Source organism: Odocoileus virginianus, chromosome 17 (assembly GCF_023699985.2).
Source record: "Odocoileus virginianus isolate 20LAN1187 ecotype Illinois chromosome 17, Ovbor_1.2, whole genome shotgun sequence".
Classification (NCBI taxonomy): domain Eukaryota; kingdom Metazoa; phylum Chordata; class Mammalia; order Artiodactyla; family Cervidae; genus Odocoileus; species Odocoileus virginianus.
The window spans coordinates 28,903,782-28,930,191 of record NC_069690.1 but is presented as its reverse complement, the minus strand read 5'-3'; the positions used below and the strand labels follow the sequence as shown (position 1 = coordinate 28,930,191).

At 45.7% G+C, this 26,410-nt stretch overlaps 1 protein-coding gene across 5 annotated transcripts in view; it reads right to left on the bottom strand.

Annotated features, from left to right (window-relative positions):
* DNAH9 (dynein axonemal heavy chain 9) overlaps positions 1 to 26,410 on the bottom strand; it is a 281,176-nt gene that overhangs the window by 222,968 nt on the left and 31,798 nt on the right. For all 5 annotated transcript variants that reach the window (XM_070479111.1, XM_070479112.1, XM_070479113.1 and 2 more), the window contains exons 7-15: positions 25,258 to 25,425; positions 23,051 to 23,167; positions 20,039 to 20,189; positions 18,552 to 18,666; positions 14,238 to 14,306; positions 11,944 to 12,070; positions 9,865 to 10,120; positions 8,422 to 8,663; positions 1,952 to 2,087 (exon numbers count right to left, since the gene is read on the bottom strand). In XM_070479111.1, coding sequence (XP_070335212.1) covers positions 1,952 to 2,087; positions 8,422 to 8,663; positions 9,865 to 10,120; positions 11,944 to 12,070; positions 14,238 to 14,306; positions 18,552 to 18,666; positions 20,039 to 20,189; positions 23,051 to 23,167; positions 25,258 to 25,425 — 1,381 coding nt within the window. The remainder of the gene's footprint in view (positions 1 to 1,951; positions 2,088 to 8,421; positions 8,664 to 9,864; positions 10,121 to 11,943; positions 12,071 to 14,237; positions 14,307 to 18,551; positions 18,667 to 20,038; positions 20,190 to 23,050; positions 23,168 to 25,257; positions 25,426 to 26,410) is intronic.

The window sequence follows — 26,410 nt, the reverse complement described above, 5'->3', positions numbered from 1 at the left end:
TGGAGTGGGCTGCCACGCCCTCCTCCAGGGGATCTTCCTGACCCAGGGATCAAGCCCGCGTCTCTTACATCTTCTGCTTGGCAAGCGGGTTCTTGACAACTAGCGCCACCTGGGAAACTCCACATGAGACCATAACCCCTATGTCAGATGCGATACCAACACAATTACTGTACAAAATGGATTCTCCTGGTGGTTCCACATCCTAGGCACAAGCAAATCTCTTTAAGAGTTCAGAAGAGGAAGAATGTTTCCGGACGGAGTGGGTAGCAGTTAACCCAGGCAAGGTCTGGATTCTGAGAGGTGGCTGGGAAGCTAGACCAAGCCATGGGAATGGTACTGGTTTGACCAAGTGCGAGAGGTGGGAATAGTAAGGTCCACCAGGTGATTGAAGTTGTCCAGCTGGGCTGTGGTGAAGGGTCATGGAGACTTTCCTCTTAGAGGCCATTCTCTTCAGGCTCCTTCACTTCCCCGTGATAACCAGCGCCTCTTCATTTCACCCATAGCTCCTCCACCCATACTTCCATACTAAGGCCAGCTCCTACCCCTTCACTGCTGATATATTGTGAAGGGAACGTCTTCTGTTCCTCCTGCTTCCATGGAGGGAAGATGACTTTGGCTACCATCCCCTGTCCTCACCCTCTTGCTCCCAGGCTCTCCTTCCCATGAGAGGAGGAGAAGTGACACATCAGACAGTCCAGATCCGGAGAGCTGGACAGACTCTGACTCAGGGCAAGTCCCTTCTGCAGCGCCTGCACGCAAGTGTGGCTGAAGCATCTTCCTAGAACTTCTAGAGGAGAGCTGAATGACGAGTCTCCGAGCTCTACTATGAGACGAGATTGAGTCAGTTCACTAAGATGAGTGCCATCGGCACTGGTCCCTAGGAATCAGCTCTCCAGTCTCGGCACTCGAGTTCAATGCCCGAGGTTCTAGAAGGTGATCTCCCACCTTGTTGACTAGGCCTGAGCCCATTTCCTGCTTCTGTGTCTCCTTGTACTGTGAAAGCAGCGACCTTGCCTCTGACCTGTCACTCCACCTACTAGGACCACGGGGTAGAGCTACCCCCAGCGCTGGCCTTGCTCCTCTCTGCGTCATCAGCTTCTTACAGGGGCTGGCTATCCAGACACTGGTCTCAGCCCACCTATTCTAACTCTGCATTTAATTTCCTTGGGTTCTACTCAGCGCCTTAAGCTCTCATCTCATCTCATCCTCACCTCTTCCTTCAGCCGTGCTGAGCATGTCAGAATCTACCAGAATGTGAAAGGCTTCTCCCCTTTCCATCCCATCATTTACTAACCAAAGTTAGCCTTTACTATAAAATCTTTGGCCCTGTGTATCGACCATAAATTTGAAACCCTGAGCTCTCTTTTAACAGCTTCAAAGAATGCCCACTGCCTCCTTAATATACCTTTCCCTTCTGAAAGCTATCTCATCCCCAGCTTCTTGTCTCTCTTTTTTTTTTTACACAGAAAAACATCTGTTTCTTCTACATAAGCCAGCTGCTACAAACACCCTGTGTTCTCAAAAGGCCATGGAGATAGAGCACATTCGGCTTAAACCATGAAATTTATTTTGGCCACACCATAAGGTCTGTGGGTCTCAGTTCCCCAACCAGGGATCAAATCCATGCCCCCCCACACTGGAAGTGCAAAGTGTTAGCTACTGACTTCCAGGGAGGTCCCTAGAGTAAACTGGCTTTTACGTTTTTACCTTGGTTATGGGTTTCACTGTGTTAGAGCCTGGTTTATCATCTGAGTTTTGAAGAGGGAGAAGTGTTTTATCTTTGAACAATTTAGAGACACAATGCCTTCTTTATTTTACTGTGTACACTTCACAAAATGTTCACGCCTTTTGTGAAAAGTCACAGAGCACTCAACGGCACTTCACTGTAACTCAACAGATGCTATGACTGCTACCTTCCCAGTAATAACCACATCCATAGGCCAGTAAATACCAGTATTTTCCAGGAGGTACTTGAGGGAACACTCAATGGCAAGAAAGAATCCATCCAGCAACATATCATCAATGTAGTTAACATAAGTCTTCCAGATATCAGAAGTTGAATCTGCTGAAAAAAGACGCAGGTTTTCCTACAAAATAAAGAAGAGCAGATATAAACCACGTTTAATAATATGGAAGGACTGCTCTCATCATCATGAATGGGAACGAAGGCAACACACAGAGAAAAATTGCACTGTTATGGAGAGTCTTCTATTACAGGCAGACCTTGGCTATATTGCAGGTTCAGTTCCAGACCACTGTAATAAAGCCAATATTGCAATAAAGTCAGTCACACAAAGTTTTTGGTTTCCCAGTAATGTTTACACTATACTTTAGTCTATTAAGTGTGCAATATTATGTCTACAGAAAGAATATTCATATCGTAATTTAAAAATACTTTATTGCTAAAAATGCTATCTATCACCTGAGCCTTCAGGAAATCATAATCTTTCCACAATAGTATCAAAGATCACAGATACAAAGTATGATGATAATGAAAAAGTTTGAAATATTGTAAGAATTGCCAAAAATTTGACAAGAGAAAAATTGCATGGATAGACTTTTCTCAGTGCAAGGTTGCAATAAACCATCAATTGAAAAAAAAAATGCAGTATCTGTGAAGCATAATAAAGCTTAAGCACAATGAAATGAGATGTGCCTGTACACGTGTGTCAGATCCATTCTTATCTAATGTGTGTAACCCTTGCTTGAAAGGAACACAAAGTTAACCCACGAAGGAAATGAGATGTTGCAACTCTCCCTGAGAAAGGAGGATGGGGTCAGGCCAGCTTCTCAGGAGGGATGCTGACGGATGCAGCGTGTGCCTCATAGATGCTGACTGACACTGCAGAGGAAAGTGCATCAGAGCAGAAGGTAGGGTGGGTGGAAGAATGAATACAAAGCGTAGAGAGCATTACAGTTCAAGACATAAGAAATCTGGGTTCAAGCAACTAAAGCATTTCCTAGAAAAGGAGAAACATTTCTTTTTAAGGAGAAATAAACTGGTGTGAATCCCATCCCTGGGTATATACCCAGACAAAGCTCTAATTCAAAACGATCCAGGCACCTCAATGTTCATAGCACCACTATTCACAATAGCCGAGACAGGAAACAACCTAAGTGTCCATTGACAGATGGATAAAGAAATATATATATATATATATATATATATATATATATATATAATGGAATACTACTCAGTCATAAAAAAGAATGAAATATGCTATTTGCAGCAACATGGATGAGCCTAGAGCCAATCATACTAAGTGAAATAAGTCAGAAATAGAAAGACAAATACCATATGATATCACTTATATGTGGAATCTAAAACATGACACAAGTGAACTTACCTACAAAACAGAAACAGACTCACAGACACAGAGAACAGAACTGTGTGGTGCCAAGGGGGAGTGGGTAGGGGGAGGATGAGTGGGAGTTCATGGTTAGCAGGTGCAAACTATTATATAAAGGATGGATGAGCAACAGGTCCCACTGTACAGCACAGGGAACTTATTCAGTCTCCTGTAATAAGCCATAATGGAAAAGAATATGAAATAGAACATGGACATATAACTGCATCACCCTGCTGTATAGCAAAAACTTAACACAACATTGTAAATCAAACATACTTCAATAAAATAAATAAAAAGGGAAATGAGTTTGAGAGTATTGTTGGCATTTAACTAAAAACGTTTATCATACTGAGTGGCTTGGAAAATGCACACACAGAAACAAACACACAGGCTCTCCCTCCCTCTTTTTATGTACAGTCCCCGACCTGGCAGTATGGCAAGTATAGATGTCCCATTTACTCACCATCATTTTCATCATTCAGCCTTTTTTACAGTAACTTTCCATTTATCTTATATCTTCAAAAAAAGTGGCTACCACTTTGCAAAAGTAAATGTTCTAGGTGACTCACACTTACCTCTTTAAGAAACACTGCCATGTTGTAAATCTCATTTTTCTGCTTTTAAATGTCAAAACTCTAAAATTTTCTAAAATGCATTACCTACACCTTTCCTTCCTAAGAAGATTAAAGATTTAATGGGAGTCCATCATCTGCAAATGATAGCACAGTGACAATGCCAAGTTGTTCTTAGGTCTTACCAAGATGTTCACGTCTGTTTGCTTCTACAGTTAAAAACTCATAGTTGTTATAACTGCCTTGTATAGCTGTTCTATCTCTGTTATACTGTCACTCTATCAAGATAGCTAATTGTACCTTTCTACATCAAATCTACTATGGCACAAGGAGCAAACATGTTGGAATTTTCTATAAACCAGGAAAAATTAGCTCAAGTTTCTGATACTAGCCAAGACAGAAGAATGAGATCAGACTTTCCCTTTTGCTACAAACAACTATAGAATTGGATATAAGAAATAATTATTTGGGTAACTGGATAAGAGTATTGGGATATGATCTCTAAGAGAAAGGAAAATGCAAGGTGAGCTTCACGACGACCTGACTTTCTACCTGGAGGCACTTTCCGAAGCATGGCATAGAGAAGTGGACATCAATTAGAGCACTCTTCCTGCTGGACAGAAAAAGACAGAAATTGGGATTTGCTGAGGCGGCTGAGTCCTCTTGGGTCTCCGACTGAGCATTAAGCTGTACGTATTTAGGGCAAGATTCTGCAAGGCTAGGCAGAGAACAGTTACTGGAGACTCTAAGTTGAATGGGTTTGTGAAGGTCATATAGTGCTGGAAAATGTTAGTGTTTTATCAGCAATAATGAAACGATAACAGATAACCCAGGACTTCAGCTGAGACCCCAGAAATGCAATGCTTTAGAAGTAGAGCTCTATTCTAGAGTAAGGCTTCTTTAGACTCTCCCCAAGGAAGCTTAAAATAAGGCTTCAACAGGATCAATCTGAATACTAGTGAGTTAACTGCCTGCTGAAACAAAACCACCAATTCTTTAAGGAAAATATAACACCCAGATTACAAAGTGGCATCCAACATGACTAGAATATAACAAAAAATTACTAGACATGCTAAGAAGCAGGAAAATGTGACATTTAACCAAGAGAGAAAATAGTAAAAACAGACTTAGAAAATAACTGTCATACCAATCCTTGGATGTTTATTCCTTAGACTTATTTTATGAGAAAAAAATAAACTTCTTTCACATTAAAAAAGACTCAGAAAATAAAATAGATGTTGTAATTAGCAGATGAGAATATTATAATTTTATTAAAAACTCCTCAAATTTGGTGAAAAACAGATTAAAAATATCACAAACTTCAAGCAGTCTGAATACAAAGAAAACTTACTTATGCACATCATGGTTAAATGGAAAAAAACACAAAGAATTTATTTAAAATTTTATTTAGAATCTATTGAAAGTAGCCTGAGAAAAAACAATACATTACATATAAAGGGGAAAAGATTTACATTTTGCTGGCTTGTCATCAGAAAGTCTGGAGGATAGAAGATTATGAAATGACTTCCGAAAGGAAATTAGAACTGTCTACACAGAATTTTATATTCTGTGAAACTCTTCTTCAAAAACAAAGGTGAAAGAAGGACACTTTCAGAATAAATAAAAACTGATAGGTCGTGTCATCCGCAGATCTGAACTGCAAGAAATACTAAAGGAAGTTCTTTGGGCCAAACAGAAATGACCATAGATGTTAATTCAATTCTGCAGAAGTGAAAAACAAGCCTGGAAATGGTGACTATGTGGGTAAATACAAAACACTATAAAGATTTTCCCCAAAAGTTTTGAAAACACAAGATTATAATATTCTATTGTGGGGTCATCTTATACACACACATGCACATACACAGCAACACCACAAAAGATGGCTGGGCAGGTTGAATTGTTGCCAGGCTCCCATGTGTGCTGTTTATTTCCTCTGCCTACAATGGAATTCAACTGTATCAATTTCATTAAGCTACCCAGGTGGTAGCTTACTTTGAGCAAAGTAATGCTCAAAATTCTCCAAGCCAGGCTACAACAGTATGCGAATCGTGGAATTCCAGATGTTCAAGCTGGATTTACAAAAGGCAGAGGGACCAGAGATCAAATTGCCAACATCCATTGGATCATTGAAAAAGTGAGAGAATTCCAGAAACACATCTACTTCTGCTTTATTGACTATGTCAAAGCCTTTGACTGTGTGGATCACAACAAACGGTAGAAAATTCTTAAAAGAGATGGGAATAACAGAACACCTGACCTGCCTCCTGAGAAATCTGTATGCAGGTCAAGAAGCTACAGTTAGAACTGGACATGGAAAAAACAGACTGGTTCCAAACCGGGAAAAGAGTACGTCAAGGCTGTATATTGTCACCCTGCTTATTTAACTTATATGCATAGTACATCATGAGAAATGCTGGACTGGATGAAGCACAAGTTGGAATCAAGACTGCTGGGAGAAATATCAATAAGCTCAGATATGCAGATGACACCACACTTGTGGCAGAAAGTGAAGAACTAAAGAGTCTTTTGATAAAAGTGAAAGAGGAGAGTGAAAAAGTTGGCTTAAAACTCAGCATTCAGAAAACTAAGATCAAGGCATCCGGTCCCATCACTTCATGGCATATAGATGAGGAAACAATGGAAACAGTGACAGACTTTATTTTTTTGGGCTCCAAAGTCACTGCAGATGGTGACTGCAGCCATGAAATAAAAAACTTGCTCCTTGGGGGAAAAGTTATGACCAACCTAGACAGCATGTTAAAAAGCATAGACATTATTTTGCCAACAAAGTTCCGTCTAGTCAAAGCTATGGTTTGAGGTTTAAAGACCCTGATGTTGGGAAAGATTGAAGGCAGGAGAAGGGGGTGACAGAGGATGAGACGGTTGGATGGCATTACCGACTCAATGGACGTGAGTTTGAGTAAACTCCGGGAGTCAGTAATAGACAGGGAAGCCCTTCGTGCTGCAGTCCATGGAGTCGAAAAGAGACAAGACTGAGTGACTGAACTGAACCCAGGTGTTGGAGGTGGTTTAGTCGCTGAATTGTCTCCGACTCTTTGAGACCCCATGGACTGTAGCCCACCAGCTTCCTCTGTCCATAGGATTTCCCAGGCAAGAATACTGGAATGGGTTGCCATTTTGTTCTCCAGGGGATCTTCCTGACCCAGGGATCAAACCTGCATCTCCTGCATTGCAGGCCGATTCTTTACCACTGAACCACCTGGGAAGCCTAAGCTATCCAGAGAAGTTACAAATACATGGAAATTAAACAATATGCTCCTAAGTGACAACTAAGTTAAAGAACAAATCACAAGAGAAAAAGTTTAAAACTGAAACAATAATGAGAATGAGGCAGAACAAATTTGGGGAATGCAACTGAAGAAGTAGTATGAGGGAAATTTATATCATCAAATGTTTGTATTAGAAAGGAAGACAGGCTTGGAATCAATATGCTTAAGTTCCTACCTTCATAAGCTAGAAAAGAAGGATTGGGCAAAGTAGTCCCAAATCAACTAGAAAGAAAGAAATGATAAAGAATAGATTAGTAAACTAGAAAACAGATAAAGAAAATTTAAAAGGTCAAAAGTACAACATTTGACTGGTCTTCAAACCACAGAAAACCCAAAGATTACAATCCAAAGATAATAACTGTGATTCACTACACACTGTGTATGAGATCAACCCATGAGAACTGTCCCATGGCCTCTTCAGCAGGATTGGATCTGGTGGCCATTTATGACTTACAGCTCTTTTCCTTTGTCTATCTTGGGTGATAAGATACAAGGATTCCCTGCTCACAATGCAGGGCAGAGCCTTACTGCATGAAGGACATGCACGCTCAGTTGCTAAGTCACATCAGACTCTTTTGCAACCCCATGAACTGTAGCCCACCAGGCTCCTCGGCCCAAGGGATTTCCCAGGCACGAATACTGGAGTGGGTTGCCATTTCCTCCTCCAGGGGCTCTTCCTGAGCCAGGAATGGAACCTGTGTCTCCTGCATCAGCAGCTGGGATCTTCACCTCTGAGCCACCGGCGAAGAGCAGTGCTCTGCGTTTTTCCTTCTCTTTATCGAGTGCATCTTGTGTCTGTCCAAGCTCAGTAGGGCTAGGTCATGAAGACTGTACTGGAGGGCCACACTACGTTGTGTGGATGAGTTTGGGGTGGTTAGTGCAGTAGATAATTTAGGATTCTGCCCTTGGCATCTCCTTTTACCCCTTGGAGTTTTGTGTGCGATGACTAAGTGGTGTCACTATTAACACCACTTTTAACGTGTCACCAGTTTTAACGCTGACACGCTGATACCAGAATGTGACTTGGCACTGTTTCTATCCATTAGTTTCAGGTCTTCTGCTATCAGTTTTAATGTCTATCGGTGACTGCAGAAGACACGGCATCTATTGGTTGTTCTAATACCCAAATCACTTCTAGCACCCGAACACTCTCCTTGGCACTTTCCCTGGACTAGTGGGATGTGTGCCTGAGAGACTGGTTATTACCTGCACAAGGGCATGGATCTTCAGGCCAGATTCTTTGATGAGACGGTAATATTTTTCCACTCGATCATGCTGATCATCCATAGAGAGAAGGCATTCCTTTTTTCCATCTTTTCTCTTAAATATTGGCGACACCCATGTTTTCATGATGCTCTGAATCTCTTCCACATTGTCCTTAGTTTTCTGAACTCTTTGTTCGAGATCATGAATACTATTGGTGATCTGAATGACATAATCCCAAATACCTGCTCCCCAAAAGAAACAGCATTCATTAAAATAGCTTATAGTGGTAGAGCAAAAGGTGTGGTTGTTATACAAGATAGGGATTTCATACTTGTGGGTTTTATAAGACTTTTCTGCACAGGCCAGTTTGTCATCATCAGAGCTTTTTCCATCCTAGCTATATCATCAAGCCACCCCTTTGATAACCCTGGTTACGAGTTCTTTGAGGGTGGGGGTGGTGTTCCCCTATAACTCACAGATCATAGTTTCCCCCACAGTTCTGCATATGGAACCCTGGGTGCATTTATCAGTCAACAAAAGTTTATGGAATTGAACTGGAGGATACAATGAAAGTAAGTGCATAGTTCCCTTAAAGATGCTTATGGTCCAATTAACAAAAAGTCTTCCCTAGGGCTTCCCCTGTGGCTGAGCTGATAAAAAAATCTGCCTGCAATATGGGAGACCTGAGTTCTATCCCTAGTTTGGGAAGATCCCCTTGAGAAGGGAAAGGCTACCCACTCCAGTATTCTGGCCTGAAGAATTCCATGGACTATAAGTCCATGGGGTTGCAAAGAGTTGGACACGACTTGAGTGACTTTCACTTTCACTTTCTATGAAAAAGTAATGAAAATAGAAAGAAGAAAAAAATAAACTACCCAGATTCTACTACTTGAAAAAAAAAAAAAAAAGAGAGTGAGTTACAATGATGTGTGCTGTGCTGTGCTAGTCCCTCAGTCATGTCCGATTCTTCTGTGACTCAAAGGACTGTAGCCCACCACGTTCCTCTGTCTACGGGATTTCCCAGGCAAGAATACTGGTGCGAGTTGCAATTTCCTTCTCCAGGGACTTCTTCTTCCTGACTCAGGGATCAAACCCGTGTCTCTTGCATCTCCTGCACTGGCAGGCTGATTATCACTGTGCCACCTAATATAGTGTGATTCCTCCTCCGTGGAGTGCCTGGTATATGCTGGAGACTATGGATGAGTTCATGCAAACCCCCGAGACTGCGGTAGCAAAGATGTCCAAACCTCCCAGCCACACAGAGGAGGCAGAAGAGGGACCCCATTCCTCCATGTCCTCTCTGCTTTGGATGCATATGCGAGAGCACACAGTCATGCTTCAAACCTGAATCAGGTTAACCCGGGAGTAAAGTGAGGTTCTACCAGCTTTATTAGAATCTTGACTCTCAGCCTTTTCCCCAGACTCCCAGGGGAGCCCTGTTACCTTCTGTCTTCCAGCTCAGAGTCTCCTCTGCAGCTCTCAGGCGGAGATCGATATCTTGCAGCTCTTCCTGAACTAATGGAAATTCCACCTCGAGCAGAGTTTTCATAACCTTGTTGTACCACGTTGCCGTCAACTCTAAATGAGCCACGAGCTGCCGGTAGAACTCCCTGGAGGAGAACATGGCTGCTGCCGTCTCGGGGATGTGAGTCATTTGCTGGGGTTGAAGATAACTCATTTCTCTCAGCACGGAAACCAGCTGGAGAAAAGAGTCGACATGAGCGCCTGTGGTTCAGGGACATTGAATAGCAGTAATAGAGGTCAGGACCGGGAAACCCCAGGGCTTGAGGGCCTTCTGGGTCTCTTTTTGACTTCTGCTTCTACTGGTTCTTTACATCTTCTCTGAGAGGGAAAATTGAGTATCAGGCAAAAGGAAGATGGTCAGGAAGCACTAAGTCACAAAGGGTAAGAAGAGGAAAACCCGAGAAAGAAGACGCCAGCGATAGCCAGGGAGGGCTCTAGCTTGATGCTTCTGGGCATGTGGATGATGAAAGCAGGGGCTTCCATACTGGCTCCAACGGTAAAGAATCTGCCTGCAATGCAGAGAACTGGGTTTGATCCCTGAGTCAGGAAGATCTCCTGGAGAAGGGCATGGCAACCCACTCCAGTATTCTTGTCTGGAGAATCCCATGGACAGAGGAGCCTGGTGGGCTATATTCTCATGGATCGCAAAGTATCACTTTCCATGATGAGAACAGTTGGTCCCTGGTTTCGGAGTCATGCTTTGTGGCGGGGGTTGCGGGTTGGGAAGGGGTGGTCAGGGGAAGGATCACCCACATACATGAGGACCATCTTCCCCCTCCCCACAAGGTCAGACACATGGTCACAGACACTGGCAGAGTTGAGAGGAGGTGCCCATTGTACAATTTTAGTTGTTAAATATAATTATTGGAAATATTCCTTAGTTTCTGTAACTCTTTCCTGGCATGCTGTGTGCTTTAATATACTAAAGTGAAAGCGAAAGTTGCTCAGTCATGTCTGGCTCTTTCGCGACCCCATGGACTGTAGCCCACCAGGTTCTTCTGTCCATGGAATTCTCCAGGCAAGAACACTGGAGTCGGTTTGCCATTTCCTACTCCAGGGGATTTTCCCGACCCAGAGATTGAACTTGGGTCTCCCACATTGCAGGTGGATTCTTGACCATCTGAGCCACCAGGGAAGCCTTATTCTAAAGCCTTATATAGAGGGTCAGGAAAGGCGTCAGGAAATAGAAGCCATGCAGGACTCTCTGAACTTCTGAGGGGAGGCATCGAGTTTAGTGGGAAGTGCAGAAGGGAAAAGGCAAGTGGATGTGGTCCCGCACAAAAGACAGAGAGGCCTCTGGCTGGGTTTACAGACATCCCATTCTTCATCCCTTGCTAATTTATCGTGTTATCTCTGAGTTGACTGAGGATTGATGCATATAAGGACAAATGACAGAACATGGAGCAAGCCAGAATCCCCCCATCACCAGCCCCACCTCCATATCAAGACCTCTGGGCTCCCAGTTCTCCTTCCAGTGGTTCTGGGACAGCTCTCATTGCTGCCCTGACAACGCTGAGTCAAAGGCTCATCCTTTAGTGGGGAAATGACCTCAGCCTCCTGGTTTGTACTGAAATAAGCTCAGGATAGGTATTAAAATTTTAAATGTAAAAAATGAAAACAAAAAATGAAAAAAAGCAGGGACTATTTATATAATATTGCAGTAGAGAGGTCCGTTTCAAATGTACAACCACAAAATAAAAGATAAGGTGGGCCCAGTTGACTCTGATACCAAAAGATCAGTGGTATTTTGCAGTACTTTCTATTGTGTGACATCAGAGCAAATTCACTGGGCAAGCCTGGAGGAAAACATGAAGAGTGGACAACTTAAGAAAACACTATGCCCTAGGATTCACCCCCCCAAAAAATGAAATTCAGGGCGCAAATTCTTTTGAGCACCTTTTGCATATTCTTATAAAAAGCCTGTTAGCCTTTGAAATCAGCAGAGTCAAAAATGCAACTCTTTAGAGACCAAAAGGAAGTTCCTTCCATCAGACTTACCTGTGGACTAAAGTTGACAGTGATCTGCTTTGTCTCCGGGTCGCGTCTCAGAAGCGGCCGTGAAAGGTTGTACTGCGACTTCTCTGCTACTGTTTGACACCAGTCCCCATAAAGTCTTGTTTCATACCTATGAGATCAGGGACAACGGGCACCTCATAAGCACCCTCCCAGCTTCCCAACATCTGGCAATGGTTAACTGAAGATATATTTACATAGATAGATGTATATATAAAACAACATCTCTATCATTGTTGTTTAGTCACTAAGTCATGTCCTACTCTTTTGTGACCCCATGGACTGTAACCCACCAGGGTCCTTTGTCCATGGAATTCTCCAGGCAAGAATACTGGAGTGGGTTGCCATGCCCTTCTCCAGGGGATCTTCCTGGCCCAGGTATCAAACCTGCATGTCCTGCATTTCCTGCATTGGCAGGAGGATTCTTTACCACTGAACCAATAGGGATGCCAACCTCTCTATATCTATCTTTAATACGTATGTCTCATGAATTGAAGATGCTAATTAGTAAAATATCTGAGTACATTATGAAGTCAGAGTCATCAACTCTTCCAGGCATGACAGCTTCTACAGGTAACACCTCATTTCTAAAGGTGGCATAACTTAAATCATAGGAGAATGGAAAGAGAGGCTCCATGTGATCTTTGGGGGGATAAGGAGAGGGGCAATTAGTCTCAGTAAATGTTGGAAGAAGTTATCAAGTAAGGTTTGCTCTCCTACTAATCTTCACATAGCTCATGGACATTCACTGTTCAGTTATTACACATTGATATACTGGGCTTGGGAGATGAAATGATGAATAAATACCCCAAGACGAACGTAGCTAGTGCTACAACCCCAGGTCAATGGAGGACACAGTGAGAACAACCCCAGGGAGAGTACAGGGCATTAGCCTTCGAGTGGCAGAGGAAGGTGAGTGGGTAGGGGTGATAGAGAGGAGGGCTGAAGTGACGGTCGGCTGAGTCTCAGAGGACGCATGGCGGTTGGGCAGTGATGGGGGAGCGAGTGTTCACAGCGAGAGCAGCAGGGTGGACTAAGGTGGAGTGAAGAGCAGCAGGCAATATGCCGTGTGCTGGGGTCAGTGAGTAGACAGTAGGTCAGAGGGAGGAGGGGGTGAGGGCCAGGACTGGACCGGGAGGCGAAGGCGACATCAGGGAGCACTTCTGCCTTCTTTCTAAAAATTTATTGGGCTGCACCAAGCCCTAGTTGTGGCATGCAGGATTAGTTGAGGCATATGAACTCTTGGTTTTGGCACGTGGGATCTAGTTCCCTGACTACAGATGGAACTGGGGCTCCCTGCATCGGGAGTGTGGAGTCCCACCACTGGACCACCAGGGACGTCCCCGGGAGCACTTCTCATTTCACACTAAGGAGGTGACGGAGGCACTGAGAGGTTTCCCAGATGGGGGTGTGTGGGGACACGGGGTGTGGGGACAGGGGATCCGATGACGATGAGGGTGCTGAAGGACAGAGGTCCAGAGCAGGGAGGCTCCTAGGAGCTGCTTCAGTAGCTCAGGCCCAAGACCCTCTGGTCTCTGGTGAAGACATGGGGGGTGGGGACACAGAGGAGGGGGCACATTGGAAGCTAGAATTTGGGAAGTCGAAGGGACAGAACGCGGGTGACCTGGCAGCTGGGGATGACCCAGCTAATGTGTCTCCTCAATGCTAAGTGTGACCACAACTATAATCATAATTGTCACATCTACAGCCCTCCTCTCCTGAATCAGTAGACAAGCAAGTATCAGAGAGAAGAAGCAAGACGTGGGCTGTGTCTGGACCCTGTCCCCTCAAAAGACCATACAATTGTGGGCCCATGTAAAAGCTTCATTCTTGTGCTTCCTCCATAAAAGGACTCGGGCAGTATTTTTTTCTAACCTACTGTCTCTTCATGCAGTGCCAACTGTCACCTTCTGCTTAGCTAGCAGCAACTGACTTCCTGGGACCCTGATCTTCGGGAGACACAAGGAGCTCCCCGCCTCTAGTTCTGCTGAGTTAGAAAACTCACTCCCCTCAAAACTACACTGGAAAAGCACCTGTTTCGAGACTAGAGCCGCGTCCCCTGGAGACCTGGTGTTTGCGACCCAGAAGCACTGTATTCACAGGTACTGTGATTATAACATAAAACACGGAGGGACGCTTCGCTGCCGCTGGGGAGCATGGACACACTCGGGACTGCATTGGACACGGTAGAGCGGGAGGGGAGAGCGGGGGGGAGGGGGGAACGGGTGTTGGGAGAGGGTTTCAGTTTACAAAAAGATCCAACCGCAGAAGCGGCTTACTTTTCCAGCAACGAGAGCGTGTCTTCGTATTTTTGTATCATGCGCTTTGCTTCGGCAGATTCCATGCAACTACCCGTACAAAAGAGAGAGAAAAAAATGACATCGAGTTGGAAGTTGAAATAATGATCTGAGTGACCAGCTGCAGCCAGCCTGTAAAGTAGAGACTGAATAGCCTCCCGGCCCAGTTTCCAAAGGCAAAGGCCCTGAATGAGCCTGCCGCTTTTCCTCCTGGACATCCTCCATTGGCCGCTAGAGGGCACGTGTGCTCCCCCAAAGGCAGGCAGCGGTCAGGTGACAGGACGGCCCCTCTCCTCCAGGGCTCCGCCAGCCCCTCCGCCCTGGCCAGTCAGTCGTGCCCCGGGTACATGAAGTCCTTCCAAAACTTAACGGGAGATTGAGACACAAAAGAGAATTCTAGGTGCTGAAGTTTCCTGAATTTAAGAACAAAACTGTATATAACATTATACATTATAACAAAAACTATATAGCATTATATACATGTATCTGTATTTGTATATAACAATGCATATATAAAACAACTATGTATATACACATCCCCACATAGTTAAACATTGTTATACACATAACTGAATATATACTTATATATTTTCTGTTCTCTGAAATCCATCTAGGACATGTAATGGGAAATTCTGCTCATTACCCATTACCATGGGTCTTTTTTGGGGGGGTGGAGCTGGTGAGCGGAGGTGATTTGTGAGTTCTTTGTTTTATTAACTTATTTATTTATTTTAGGTTGCACTGGATCTTCGTTGCTTTGCATGGGCTTTCTCTGGTTGCGGCACACAGGCTTCTCCTTGCAGTGGCTTCTCTTGTTGCGGAGCACAGTCTCTAGGGCACATGGGCTTCAGGAGCTGTGGCTCGCAGGCTCTAGAGCACAGGCTTAATAGCTGTGATGCAGCTGCTATTAGCAGCTATTTAGCTTCTCTGAGGCATGTGCGATCTTCCTGGACAAGGTATTGAACCCGTGTCTCCTGCATTGGCAGGCAGATTCTTTACCACTGGCCACCAGGGAAGCCCTGCCATGTTTATATGAGGACCTCTCCCACCTCCTGCATCCCCAAACTAGAGCACATACCACACACATACACACACACAGACACACACGTGCATATACTCATATGCTCATGTGGGCAGACACACGCTCAGAGGCTTATTCAGGTCCACTGAGGACCACAGAGGTGCTATTACCCACACCTGCTCCCTGGTTCTGACGCTTCTTTACAACACAAAAAGAGAGTCCAGCTCCTGGGAAAGCTGAAGTGTCCGTAATTTTCAGAAACCTTCACGTGAACTGTGTTGGAGGATCTTGTTTTTTCTGCTGGCAAAACGAGGCAGCTTATTGCAAAGATTCTTTAAAACCCATTTGCTCTTTAAGCCAACACAGGGTTTCTTCACAAGCTCCCCCGAGCTTCGATGAAAGCCCTCACGCCTGCAGAGAAAGCACTGGATTTCCTGGCTTTTTTCCCAGTCACTTGATTCCCTTTCCTGGCGAAGGAGCAGAGGCGTCTGCAGGGCAGCGAGGACCAGGGGGTGGGTTCAGACCAGGTGGGTGGGTTCAGACCAGCCCTCCCCTCACGAGCCCTGGGGTTTCCACAAGTCTCCTGACCCCAGATCTAAGTTTCTACCTGAGGAAGAATGAAGCTACATATGACCCCGAAATCCCACTACTGGGCATATACCCAGAAAAAACCATAATTCAAAAAAAGATATATTCACCCCATTGTCTACTGCAGCAGTATTTACAATAGCCAGGACATGGAAGCAACTTAAATGTCCATCAACAGAGGAATAGATGAAAATGATGTAGTACATAGATACAATGGAATATTACTCAACCATAAAAAGGAATGAAATGGAGTCATTTGCAGAGAGGTGGACGGACCTACAGACTGTCAGATAAAGTGAATGAAGTCAGAAAGAGCAAAATATTGAATATTAATGCAAATATGCACAATCTAGAAAAATAGAAAAGATCATCTTATTTGCAAAGCAGAAATAGAGACACAGATATGTAGAACAAACATGTGGATGCCAAGGGGCCGGGGGGTGGTGGTGAGATGAATTGGGAAGTTGGGATTGACATATACACACTAGTGACACTGTGTATAAAATAGATAACTCCTGAGAACCTACTGTGTAGCACAGGGAGCCTTACTGGGTGCTTTGTATGGGAAATGGGAAAGAAATAAAAAAGAGGGAATATATGGATACCCATAGCTGATTCACTGTGCTATACGGCAGAACCTGACACAGCAGTGCAAAGCAACCAATCTAAAAAAAAAAAAAAAAAGGAACAAGTTTAGAGGTGAGAGTGGCTTCTCACACCTCAGCCCCTGTGACTCCCCCAGCAGGCTGGAGAAGCCGCAGGAGTAAGTGCATCAAACTCCCTGTAGATTCTGCTTTACTTCCTGGTGAAGAGTTGACAAACCAGCTCATAAATATATGATAGAGTATATACACAAATGTGAGTTCATGGTGAAAACCAACGGAGACTTTCATGGAAGAAGTGGAGGATGCCACGGGGTGCCAATCAGATGCCCTCATTGGGACCACCCGCCACCCCTGATCTCCCTTCACCAGGAATTCGGGGTGCTGGTGACACCTCCCTCTTTGGGAACAGCCTCAGCCAACCAGACAGAACTGTCTCCTCTCCCAGGGCCACCCCCCCCCACACACACCCCACAGCCACTTCCAATGACCAGCTGATGTAGGACAGAGGCCAGACAACCATAAGGGGTCAGACCTCCCCCCTGGACAGGCTGAGGCCTGCACGCAGCGAGCTGCAGCTCGGCTCCTCCTCTGCCTGGTTCCCGCCCCTCCTCGCACCCCCCGGCACCCTGCCCCGGGCACTGGTCCCTAAAGCATCCCTGTTAACTCCCGCACGCAAGCCTCAGAGTCTGCCCCAGGGCACTAGACCAGCACAGCTCCCGCAGGACACATTCCCAGACAAAGCCCTGCCACCCTCCCTGGCTGTCCTCATATCTTCTCCCTCCCACCTTGCGGAGGCATACTGGAGAAGATGGGGGCTCAGTTGCACTCTGGACCAAGCTCCCTGTGACTGGAGGAGCCCCCGGGCAGAGTTCTGGGCAAGGACCCCTGGGACTCAGGTGCCTGTTCCATTTCTGTCTTTGTTCTTTCTGGACTCCAGGCAGGTCACCTAACTTCTATCTGCCTCAGTGTCCCCGTCTGCAAAACGAAGAGCTCCCGCAGACAGAGTGGATGCAGTAGACGGATCTCCCAGTGGGCAGATGTGACCCACAAGCACAATGGCTTGACTAGTACTGAGTTTGAAAAAAAGACGAATACTTGCTGGTTCTAAAGCTGGGTGTCTCATGCTTGTGAGACAAAATTCCCATTTGTTTTAATCACGAACTCACATTTGTGTGTATACTCTGTAATATATTTATGAACTGGCTACTAAAAGTGGTTTTGACTCCTCACCATGAAATGAAGTAGAGTCTACAGGGAACCTCCAGGCTTTCAGCTTCTTTCCAACAGTTGGGAGATCTCTCCATTGCGTTGTTTCTCCTCTTGGCATTAGATGGTGTGGTGGAGGCTCCCTTCAGACCCCAGCCTGGTTTGTTTATTGTTATTTAGTCGCTAAGTCCTGTCTGACTCTTTGTGACCCCATGAACTATAGCCTGCCAGGCTTCTCTATCCATGCGATTTCCCAGTCAAGAATACTCTAGTGGGTTGCCATTTCCCTCTCCACGCAATCCTCCTGACCCAGGATTGAACCCACATCTCCAGTGTTGCAGGTGGATTCTTTATCACTGACCCACCAGGGAAGCCCTTGGCCAGCAGCTGCCTGATTGCTATGACCTGAATGTTTGTGTCCTCCCCAAGTTCAAATGTCGAAGCCTAAAGGGAGGCCTTTAGGAGATTAGGTCACAGGGCAGATCCCTCACAAATGGGATGAGTGCCCGTATGAGAACTCAGACAGCTCTCGAGTCCCTCCTGCCAAGTCTGAGGACACAGTGGGAAGACGGTCATCTGTGAGTCAGGAAGCAGGTCCCCCTGAACACACACCGAATCTGCCGGCACCCAGACCATGGACTCCTCAGCCTCCAGAACTGAGAGAGCAAGATTGCTGATACTTATAAGCCCACCCACCCCCACCCCAATCTATGGTATTCCTGAATGGACTAAGGCACTGGCTGATTGTTGAAAATGGAAAGAAAAGAAGATGATCTTCGTGCCTCAAGGAAGTGAGTTAAGTTGCCATGATGCCTGAAATCCAGAGAGATAGCGGAAGTGTGGAACGAACCAGTGTTTCAGGAACGGGGTACTCACGGGTGTGTCATGCGTCTAAAGTTGTCGAAGGGACCCTGGATGCGCTGCCTCAGCTCCCGTGCCCAGCGGAGGCCCCCGGCCACAGCGGGCATGTTCTTGTGCACGGCGGAGAATCCTGGGGACAGGGCACAGCAGACTGAAGCGAGGCTCTGGCCCTGAGCCCCGCTCTGCCCACCAACAACCCCCTGTATCACGGGGGTGGTCCCATACATCATAGAGATGGTCCCAAACATCATGGGGAGAGCCCCATGTAAAGTTGAGCCCAATAGAATTTCTGGATGACTACTTCAGGGAACTCCATCCTTAACGACCTTACTGTGAAACCTGTTTATAGATACAGGGGTCCTGTTACTCCAGCACTTAAAACTTTTGAAAATTTCCCATTGCCTGAATAATGAACTCTGGATTCCCTAATAGGGTGCTCAGAGAACTTCACGACCTGGTCCCAAACTCAATGGCTGACCTGATCTCCCTGTATACCCCTCATTTGGCTGTGGGCAGGTCCGACTAGTCACCTTCCACATCCTGTAGCGCCTTTGCTTCCAAGGCCATGGCCTCTTCTCTCTGGCTGTTCATCTCCCCACCTTTCAGAGTCCAGCAGGAGGCCACCATTTCCATAAACTCTCCTCCCACCTCCCAGCACAATTCATCCTGTTTTGCTACATTATCTTTTTTTTCTTGTTGTTTTGCTTTGTTTTCTCTTTTTTTGCCTGTGCCCCTTGGCATGTGGGATCTTAGTTCCCACACCTGGGATTGAACTCATGCCCCCCGCCCCCCCACGGTGGAAGGACACAGTCTTAACCACTGCATTGCCAGGGAAGTCCCTTGCTACAGTTCTTTATAACATTTATGCCAATTGTGTTCCTTGAAGAACCACCTTTTAGAATTAACTATTTTCTCCCTTACCCTGGCCAGCCCCTGCATGCAATGCCCACAAATGGACCTTGCAAACAGCATGGCCTCCAGAAATGTTTGCAAAGCTGAACTGAAGTGGTTGACTTTCAAACAGACAAGTCAGGGAATCTAAGAACTGCAATAACAGCGAGATGCCACACATCCGTTGTAACTGCTCATTGTCAGATTCCTGATGGTTCCTCCCTCCAAAAGCATGGTTGATAAGGCACTGAAAGGGATGAGAACCTTTTCTCAGGCATGTGCAAATCTGCTCTGGAATTGAGGTATGTTGAAGATGAATCAGTGTGGAGACATGGATCGAGCTTCAGCTCATACATTACGCTGAGGTTTCCTCTGACCAGAGGCAGCAGACAGGACTTCACCGGTCTGGGTCAGTCTGCCAATCCTGCCCCAGACACAGGGAAATGCACAGTTCAGTGAACTCGACAATCGCTCGAGATGGTCTGGAACTTCATACAAGAAGATTGTGCTTTCGGAAAATGTCCTAGAGCCACAGCTGACATGTAACCAGAGGACCTGCGCCCTTTCTGCTAACAGATGCCCCCATCCAAGTCTCCTGGCAGCAAGCTTACCATGCTCTGCCTCCTCCTGGACATGCTGACTGTGGATCATCCTCACAGCATCCAGATCCTCGCTGAACATGCGGATGAGCCCCAGGTATCTTTCAGAGGCATCCCGTGCTACCACTGGTCTCTCTAAGAGGTTTCCTGCTATGTCCAGCAGCTGCAAAAGAGGCAGAGGAAGATGGGGAAATGTCACAGACCCAAACTTTCCATCATTACATTAATCCTCTAGCCCAGTTTTTTCCTTCATACGTCTGTCCACCAAGGTAAGAGGATCATGAATGGACAACTAAGAATTGACAGGAAAAAAAAAAAAAGAGTTGGAAGATACTCATAGCCTGTCCATCTCATCTTTGTTTCTGAAGGAGAGATCCCTGTGTGCTGAATGACCTACTGGGCCCTTGTCTCGTGTTGTGAGAAGCTGGGTAGAGGGTAACACAAAGAGAAAATGAAAGATGTCAGAAAGAGTAAGCTGATACACATCATAAAGACCTGATACAGAGATAGAGGGTGATGATGGAGAAGAAACAAGCAGCGAAGTGGGCTGGCTGTTGGGGAGAATCGGGAGGGCTAAAATTTGAGAGTGGGGGCAGGAAAAGAGTTTCAGAGAGCAGTTGCTCCCAGAAGGCAGTGGTTTCGAGGACACATTGAAGATGCTTTCTGTGCATCATGACTGCCCTGGCCCCTTGGAAGGAACAGCAGGATCAAAATGCTGAAATGCTTCTCGTCATCTCCTGGTTGCTAGACTGTTTCTCTGATTGTGATGCTGCCCTGAGACAAGGTTAGGGCAAAGTGGATGACTTCAGTTGTGTTTAGGATACAACAGTACATGACTTCTAGGACCACTCTGTTTTCCAACCCCAAGTCACCCAGATCCCAGGAGACACAGAAAGGAGCTCTCCCTCCACGGAGGCATAAGCAAGCAGGTCTCCACTGATTTCTGGCTCAGACATCCTGCTGGGAGGTACAGAGGGGTGGGCCGAGGGACCACTGCAGCCAGCCTGCACCCTCTAGCTGGGTTCTCTGACCCGGACAGACTGCTTGGGGCCACATCCTTTGAGGCACAACTAGTGGTCGGATGGTCTTACAGCAGTAACGGGGTATCTGGACTCAGGGGATCTCTCTGTCCCTACTCCTCATCCTGAAAAGGCACTTCTTTGCATGAAATTATGAACACAGGAGCTTTTGTTTGAGCTAAAGGGGGAAGGAAGGGCTTTGGTTTCTTGTTGGTGAGGTGACTTCAAAGAGAAAAACCAAGCAGGCAGAAGGGACTGAATGGCTGCGGGTCTCCTACATGGTGCATAGGCTGGGTGGGGAGCTTGGTGAGAAGAGGAGTCAGAGGCCAAAGAAAAAGGGCCTGCTTCTGTGAGAGTCCTCTGAGACTCAGGGTGTGAGCAATGCTGCTTCAGGACCTGGTAGTGAAGGGTATGCAATCCTGGAAAGGCTTTTCTCTGTTTCTGCCCAGAATCTTGCTCCATCACAAAGGGCAAGGATTGGAGTTTTGGGAACCCAGAGAAACATACCTTTGGCATAAACAGAAATGCTGTCATGGTGGGGATCATCAGGACAGCAATAATAAGATCCCGAAAGCACCTTACTGAGCAGAGGACATTTTTAAGGGAGACTGTAGACAAAGACATTGTAGACAAAGACGATGTCAAAGACAGAGCAACTTGAGAGTGTATGTGAGATCCTTGAAGACATCTTGAAATTTGTGGTGCACAAGGATTTACCAAAGAGATGGCGCTGGACATCCTCAAGGTAGAAATGGGGTTCCAGTGTCACCAGTTACCTGAGTGCTAACATCCCAATTAGCCCAATTAGTGCTAAGTCACTTCAGTCGTGTGCAACTCTCTACGACCCTATGGACCATAGCCCTCCAGGCTCCTCCATCCATGAGATTCTCCAGGCAAGAATATTGGAATGGGTTGCCATGCCCTCCTCCATGGTATCTTCCTGACCCAGGGATTGAACCCATGTCTCTTACATCTCCTGCATTGGCAGATGGGTTCTTTACCACTAGCACTACATGGAAGTCCATGGTAGTATGATTATGACATAATGGCAAATATTACTATTATTGTTTTATATAAGCCCTTCTCTTGAAATTAAATAGTTGGAGAAATTCTAAAATGATTCCTATGTGAGTTATGGAGTAGCAGGTATGGAATACATATATATATTCTTGAGTGAATTAAATATATATGTACCCAGTGTTCTAGAACATCATAGACTCACCATCCTGGGGTTAAGCCTCTTCTGTGATTGTCCCATCAGTTATCCAGTCTGTGGACATGTTCAGTGCCTGAAAACTTAGCTACCTCTCTAGGAAGTTTATTCCATCTTTCAATAGCGTTAGCAGAGATCAGTTCCTTCTTTTGAGCCAAAATCTGCCTCCCCATAACCTGATTAGTCCTGGTTCTAATCCTTCAGGCTTTACAGAGTAAGTTTCTTCATAGTTTGTGGAAGACCTGCTCTGTTTCCCTAAGCCTTCAGGTCTCAGGACCAGATTGCTCATTTCTGGAGTCATTTATCTACTCATCATCCTGAACTTCCTCCTGCACATTCCTGCACCATCTGATTTGGGCAACACAGGGCAAGGGTCCACATCTTCTTATTCTAGTTACTCATGTTTCAGTGGTTTGCTTCAGCCTGAATTGACCTGATGGCACCCGTTAAAACAGCCCTGGTGACCACAGCAGGCTTCTTCACTTTTAATAGGCACCCAGGTTACAGGTAAGGCCCAAAGACAGCAATCCAGAAGAAATTCAATTACAAGGTATTTTTATATCATCAAGTTTGCAGAAAAGCCTGAGCCATCAACTTGAGAAGCCCAGTTTGGCAAACTCCAGGCTCCCTCGCCCTGGGACACCCACAGTACTGCTTCTACTAGACCAACAGCAACAATTCCTCTCTGCAGGAACAAAACAGTTGGAAGTGTATGCTTCTCCCCATCTGAGAGGGCAGGGAGAGTGAAGAACTGCTGGGGAAGGAGGGGGTAGCTCCCCCTCCTGTACAAACCTTGAAGGCATGCTCCAAGCCAGGGGCGTCATCGAAGGCCTGAATAAAGACAGTCCCCAGCCTCCTGTCAAGGTCTTCTACTCTCTGATTAAAGTCAGAGATGTCATTTTCAAATTCCTGAAGAGACAGCAAATGGACATAAGAAAACATGATTTTCTGAAGGACAATCCCAGAATGCTTTTTCCTATTAATCTGTCACACCAAGGATATATTTTGATTTTCTACAGTTCACTATGGTGTGCCCCAGTGTTTATCCACATAGACAGTTGCCCTATTATTGCAGCATTTTTCTCCTAGACTCTCTAGTATTAGCGTGCGCTAGTCACTCAGTTGTGTCCGACCCTTTGCAATCCCCATGGACTGTAGTCTTCCAGGCTCCTCTGTTCATGGAATTCTCCAGGAAAGAATACCAGAGTGGGTTAGCCATTCCCTTCTCCAGGGGATCTTTCCAACCCAGGGATCAATCAAACCCACATCTCCTGCATTGCAGGTGGATTCTTTACTGTCTGAGTCACTTGAGGCAAAATGGTGAAGAGTCAGAGGTGAGGCTGGTACCCTGTCCCTCTCCCGTGTCCCCACTTCCAGCTCCTGCAGCCCCTTCTCTCTCACCTGCGGCACCAGCTCAGGCCGCCCTGAAAGCCACCGTGGCAGCAACAGCCCCAGCAATGGGGCTACTTCGTCACTACCCCTGACTTCCCTTCCTCCCTCAAGTGAAAATCCTGTTCTCTTCAGTGTAAACGAACTGCTATGGCTATTAGGAGAAACGTAAGCTAATTTAACAACTACACACTATTTCTTCTAAATACATTTAATTGCTTAAGACAGCAGCTAGCCATTGTCCCCACGGTTGCCAAATTTAGCAAATAAAATTACAGGACACCCGTTAAATTTAGATTTCAGATCAACAATGAATTTTTTTTTTTAGTATAAGCCTGTCCCAATTAACTGTATTTTATTCAGTAACACAGAGCATGCTCTTTCTTCGAATGTAGCAACTTTCAGAGAACATTGATTTTCAGAGAAACATCTCTAATTTGTGAAATTATTATGTCTTATTATTGCTTTAGTGTAGCTATGCATACTTTTATGAAAAGATAAAGAAAAGTAGGAAAACATAGTAGCATTTCTCTACTTCCCAAACCCAACTATACTAACATTGGAGCACACTTCTCTCTGTACAGGATTTTGTTTTGTATTGTTTTATCACATGGTAGAAAATATACAGTATAGATCCTGATTTATATGCCAACTTTTTTTCTACTTTAAACTAACAGAACTTTTAGAAAGCTCCATTTCCTGGGTTTGGCCAGCTAAGATCCCCCTAGACAATGGAAGGGGGCTCCCAGATGGCTCAGTGGTAAAGAATCCACCTGTCAGTGCAGAAGATGTGGGTTCCATCCTTGGTCAGGAAGGTCCACCGGAGGAGAAAACGGCAACCCACTCCAGTATTCTTGCCTGGAGAATTCCAAGGACAGAGGAACCTGGTGGGCTACAGTCCATGGGACCGCAGTCAGACACAACTGATGACTGAGCATGAACGCAGACATTGGAAGGTGCTCAGAACAGATTCTTGCTCAACTGCTTTTTCCTTTTCCCTCAAATACTCTAAAATTCCTTCTCCAGTACTTTAGCATTCCCTTCTCGGGGAACTCCATTCCCTGTTTCTGTACTGACCCTTTTGCTTCTTTTGGTTCCTGCAGTCTTAGACTCACTGGTCTCAGCTCTCCTGCACTACAGGTGGGATGTGGACTCCTGGGTCCTGATCCTGGAAAATGCAGTGTTGGCCCTTGCCTCATCCTGAGGTCTCTCTTGGGAACTAGAGTCTGACCAGAAAACTGGGCTACTGCGCCACTTGCCCCTCTGCAGGCCACTAATGAAATTCTGCCTGGGTGTGCCTGGCCTTCTCACAGCAGGTGCTGCTGCAAGCTTAAAGTGGCTGCAGCCTCCACCATCACCCCATCTCCATCGCAGCATCTCTGAAACCCTGGGTATCTTCAGTCCGAAGAAGTCAGCAGTTGGAAAACACCCTCCCCTGACTTCTCTCCGGACAGACAGGATAATTAAGAGTGGTCTCTGCCGATAAAACCATGGGGACCACAGAGCCAAAGAAAATGCACAGAGGAAATCCAAGTAAATACCCAGGGTAGAGGCTGCAGGCATCTGAGAAAAAGAGACAAATCTTGCAAGGTAGCCCTTCCAAGCCCTACCACGCTTTGGAGATCCAAGCAGTCGTAGGAAGACTCTGAGAAGACCCTGTACATTTCTTGAAACTCGGTGTACATCTGCTGGGCCTGCTGGCTCAGGGCACTCCCTCTGATACCACTGAACTCAAGCTTTCCCAGTTTGTGGAAATCCAAAGTTGTCTTCAGAAGATCCTGTGAAGACAATTTGCAATGGAATTAAGATAATGAGGATGATAACAACAGTGGATGATGCGCAAATTGGTATAGGAAGGGATGAAAATTATATGGGGGTGGCGGTTGCTTAGGAAAATGTGAAGCTTGATTAGTTTTGTAACCTTATTATTAGATTGGGCTGATATAAATAACTCTTGGTGACACGCGATAACAAAGAGAAAATTCCAATAAATAAAATTTACTCGCACACAAAAACCAAATTTATGCTTCAACCTTCTCCTGTGTTCTCTCATAAATAATAAAATACAATAATAACACTAATTACATGGCTGGTGGCTTTATTCCCATTTAGGAAACCAATTTTAAATGGACCGTGTTGTGTGGTTCCAGAATGACGGCTATCTTGGTAGGTGCTGACAGGAAAGTGGATCTTCTGAGTAGTCCTGAGGACAAGCTCAGAGGTGGCGCCAACATTCTCAGCAACGACTTCTGCCAAGAAAAGACATGTGAGGGGTGCCCTTGCTGGGCATACCTGGGACCGTAGACCCTGTGGCCGGCTGGGTGGTGGTGGGTGGCGACCCAACATCTTTGCATTGGGACAACAACAGTGAGAGTGAATCAGGTCAGTGCAGGCTCAGGACGGCACCCAGTAAATAGGCAGTGAGTGCGTGTGCCTGTCACCATTGACGTGGCAGTTCCCAGCAGGGCTCTGGATCAAGTGACAGGTGACAATACAACCTAGAGCCTCAGGGGCGTGATGCTGCTTGAGTCCATCGAGGATGCTTCACTTCTGATAGGATAGGAGCCTTCACGACATCTGTGACTCTGCATCTAACTTATCTATCACGACTACCCATTGAAAATCACAAAGTCTCTAAATCAAGGCATTCTTCCTGCTGTACCTTCCAATCTGTGTGCTTAGCTCTTCAGTAGCAAAGAGGGAGATGGGGGTACCTTTGTGTCATTTTGGCAAACATGTGACATGGACCCCTGGGAAGCAGTC